The 4,038-nt window shown below is 45.0% G+C and overlaps 1 protein-coding gene across 1 annotated transcript in view; it reads left to right on the top strand.

The window, feature by feature from the left end:
• The window catches only part of STOM (stomatin), an 18,189-nt gene extending 16,862 nt beyond the window's left edge, over positions 1-1,327 (top strand). Inside the window, exon 6 of the mRNA XM_019648232.1 lies at positions 952-1,327. Within this exon, the coding sequence (XP_019503777.1) occupies positions 952-1,146 (195 nt within the window). The 3' untranslated portion in view covers positions 1,147-1,327. The remainder of the gene's footprint in view (positions 1-951) is intronic.
• Positions 1,328-4,038: the final 2,711 nt, after the last annotated feature.

The following is a 4,038-nucleotide window of genomic DNA, read 5'->3' as shown; positions in this document are numbered from 1 at the left end:
CTACCTCCATCACAGATTCTTTTCCTAATATATTTTGTCGTGAGTTATTTTATTACCCTACTGCAACACATTTAGTATGTAAGTTAAAATTATTTTTTAAAATTTCCTCTGATTACAAACAAGACTAGATGTTCCAGAATTTCTCCATATACATACGTTTTTACCAGAAATGCTTCTTATAATGAGATGAATGAGAAATCAATTCGTGAATTGAATTTCACGAATGTATCTGTAGATGGCTATAACTTATTGCTTGAATGAAACAAGATTTGGCATCAGTGCTATTATTTTTCATTTTTATAGATATAAGGACTAAGAAACCTTGTTTGAATAAATAAATAGATGGAAATGGAAGTTTTGTTTAATGTCATGCAATTCTTAGTACCGCCTCTTAATTTATGTGCCAAACAATCATAAAGCAATCTTTCACCAAAAAATATTTTTTTAATTTTCTTTTTTCAGTTACAGTTGACATTCAGTCATTAGTTTCAGCGGTACAGCCTAGTGGTTAGACATTTATATAATTTATGCAGTGATTCATTCCCCCTGATCAAAAAAATATTTGTAATGATCTGTCAGCTTTCAGTTCGATAAGGTCCTCTTTTCTTTCTTTGAAATCAAAGAATTGGAAATCCATCTGACTTTCAAAAGAATTTGTATCCCGTCATTCAAGTCATTCACTTTCTGAACCCCTACACAGTATTTTGAATTGTCCCTTTGTTTGGTGCCCTGGAAAATGAGAGAAAGGCAATAGTAAAAGATCTCAGGCATATACTGATTTATAGGCAACAGAGCATGGAAACTGAGTGTCTGGAAATTGATTTCCTTGAAATTTCTGGCATACTCCCTGGAAAGTTGTGTGTACCTGAGGCATACATACACCAGTTTGAAGCCTGCAGCCTGATTGCTGCCATTTTCTCCTGTTTGATCTCTCCTCCTACTGTTTCCTAGGTCATTGCCGCTGAGGGAGAAATGAATGCATCCAGGGCTCTGAAAGAAGCTTCCCTAGTCATCACCGAATCGCCTGCAGCCCTTCAGCTCCGGTATCTTCAGACACTGACCACCATTGCTGCTGAGAAAAACTCGACGATTATCTTCCCTCTGCCCATAGATATGATGCAAGGCATTATGGGGGCAAAAAAGTGAGGCATATAGGCCAACAGAGATGAGCTCTTCCCTTCCAAGGGTGAAGTGGGGGACCAAATCAGCCTTTAACCCACCCCTAAGGAGAGAGTAGGGTGGGAACCTTGACTAATCTCCCTCCCTTTCTTTTTCCATATGTTGAGTGTGATGGTCTTAGAATGTATAGCGATCCTAGGATCCAACAGATGAAGATAGTTAGCTTGTAAATACTATGTGTGTGTGAGAGAGAGATTTATATAATGTAAGATAATCTCTTCCTCTTTAAATATTTAAAAGTGTNCCACTTAGTTAAAAATTTTTATGTTCACACCATCCTCTATGGTTATTTTCAGTCTCCTGAGCTTTTTAGATTTAACATGTGGCCCCTTTTCTGTCCACACATCTTAGTCCAAACTACAAAACTTTCACCCTGTAATACTGAACTTCTGTAACCTCACCCTCTGCAAAAATTGCTTTCCTTTTGGTGCTACTCTGTGCCTCATATAGATTGGCATTTGTCACACTGACATGAAGTGACCTCTTTTCATGTCTGTCTTCCCTACTTGAAGGAGGCAAGGAAGTTCACACTCTATCCCTCACCCCTACACAGGGCTTGGCACCTAGAAGGTCCCCCAAAGTGTACTGGACAAGTGAATGAAATTTCACTCATCATAAGACCATGGCTTCCAATTCTGATATTGCAGGAGTATTAGGAACCATTAGTGTTTTGAGATCCATGTGAGAACAACCTAGTGGAACTGCACCTTTAATCTTGATGATTATGGTATCTTTATACCTCTTCTCCTAGAATTATGAATGAAAAGTAACTGCTTTGATTTGGCTTTTGAATCTTTTATGAATTAAGGCACTGGTGGAGCCACAAATCAGGCCTTGCCTTGGCACTTGCCGTTTCTATATATTAGACTCAGTCTATATAGCAACACTCAATATGCCTTTTCTGTCTTCCTCACAATGGTCCTAAGGTTGGTGCTGTCTCATTTTAAGAATAACAGACTGAGGCTCAGAATGTTAATCTTTCTGAGGACATTTAGCTAGTAAGGTTTAGGATTTGAGTTCAAGTCCATCTAACTCCAAAGCCCCAGCTCTCCCCACCAGTCCAGTGATCTCAAACTTTTTTGCCCATGTAACCCTAAAATTTTAGGAAAACTGTATGTCTCATCACACACTTTAAATAGAATATAAAATTTTCATTTTGAAGTTTTATACCTGCCAAGTATATAATTCCTGGCATGTTTTAAATATTGACATTTTAAAATAAAACTGTGCCGGTTCCCCCCCTCCTACACCCTACCCCCCACCCCCAGCGCTGGGTCCAGGCACGCTGACATTGGAGTTGTCCCACTGCAGAGGGCCTTGCGTCCCCAGACCAGGCGCTGTCTCTGCCGGGTCCTCGGGTGCGGGGCCGCTCGCGGGCGGCTCGGCCAATGTCCCAGTCCCCGGAAGACCCCCCAAGGCTCACCGAGCGCCTCTGAGGAGCCCGGTGTCGCGCAGGTAAGCGCAGCCGGGCCGACCCGAATGAACCCGCTTCTGCCCTCACCCGCGCCCTGGGCACCAGCCTGACAGGTGGCAGTGGGGTGCGGAGCCCAGCAGCCGGTCCTGGGTCGGATCGACCCCAGAATGCCTCCTCTACCGCCGCACGCCCCCGATTCTTGCTTGAGAATTATCAACTTAACCCCAGTACTCCTGTGGCTCTGACCCGAGCGTGGTAGATTTGAGTTCGGATTCCACCTTCAGCACTTGTGCAGGTAACAGATACAAATTAGCATCCCACAAATTCTTACTGAGATCCACCGAGTGCCCACCACGGGCCTAAGTGCCGGGGGTAAGGGGGAGGGAAATGTGGCTTCTCCCCTTGAACCTAAGGGCTAGGTGAAAAATCCCGGAATTTAAATGGAAACGTTAAAATTGAGGTTAAGAGCTGTGAGGATAGAAAGTTCAGGGTGCTGGGAGAGCATTTAACCGTTGGTCCCCGTCTGTGAGAGATGCTGGAGCTCAAACTTGAATGTGAATGGAAGAATTCCAGGGTGGAGAACAACAGAGCAAACATTTTTGTTGGGAGAGAATGTGGTGTGTTTGAGGACAGGAATGTCAGTGTGTCTGGCCTGCAGAGAGCTGGGGGGGAGGGGAGGGAACACACTACAGCAAATTCCTTAACTTCCTCTCCTGTAAAATGGGACTGTGCCCACCCTCCCACCATTGAGATGTTGAGTGTAGATGACTTCGCAGTGCTTCAGGTGTGTAGTAAGTGAAGGACAGGTGAAGCTGGATGGAGCAGAATGCTGATCTGGACTAAACAATGTGCCTGCCTCTGAGCAAACTCACCACCCTCTCCCTGAGTCCTGTTTCCTTGCCTGAGCAGAGTGTGTAACAGCCTGCTCTCTCAAATGACTCTGGTTTGCTCATTCATTCTGGAAACATTTAACTGGCTCCCACCTTAACACTGGTCCTGAGGATTCAAAGGGAAATCAGACACGGGCCCTGCCCTCCTGGAACTCACCTGGGCCAGGCCAGGTGAAGTATATTGAGTTCCAGCCAGGTGGGCTTGGTGCTCTGAGAGCCCAGAGGAGGGGGGCGGGGGTCTGACTCTGGCCTTGCCCAGGAAAGAACCCCCTGCTTCTGACTAGGTAGCCATTTTCCAGAAAGCCTCACCTGTTACTGCCAGCTCCATGAATCCCCGAGAACATGAGGCTCACCTTCCTCCACTGAGCACTAGTTCCTTTCTTCCTTTTATTGGTGGTGTCACACTCGCAAACTGGCCAGAAATCTCCGCAGAGGCAGCAGCCCTGCTGGTCCCTCGCTGAGCCCCTCAGATCTTGAAACTCCGGAGATTTAGGAGAGGGTTTGGGGCTTCAGGAAACACCTCTCAACTGCTCGGTGTATTTTTTTTTTTTTTTT

This window comes from Hipposideros armiger, unplaced genomic scaffold (assembly GCF_001890085.2).
Source record: "Hipposideros armiger isolate ML-2016 unplaced genomic scaffold, ASM189008v1 scaffold_123, whole genome shotgun sequence".
Taxonomy (NCBI): Eukaryota; Metazoa; Chordata; class Mammalia; order Chiroptera; family Hipposideridae; genus Hipposideros; species Hipposideros armiger.
This window is presented reverse-complemented; position numbering and strand designations above follow the sequence as displayed.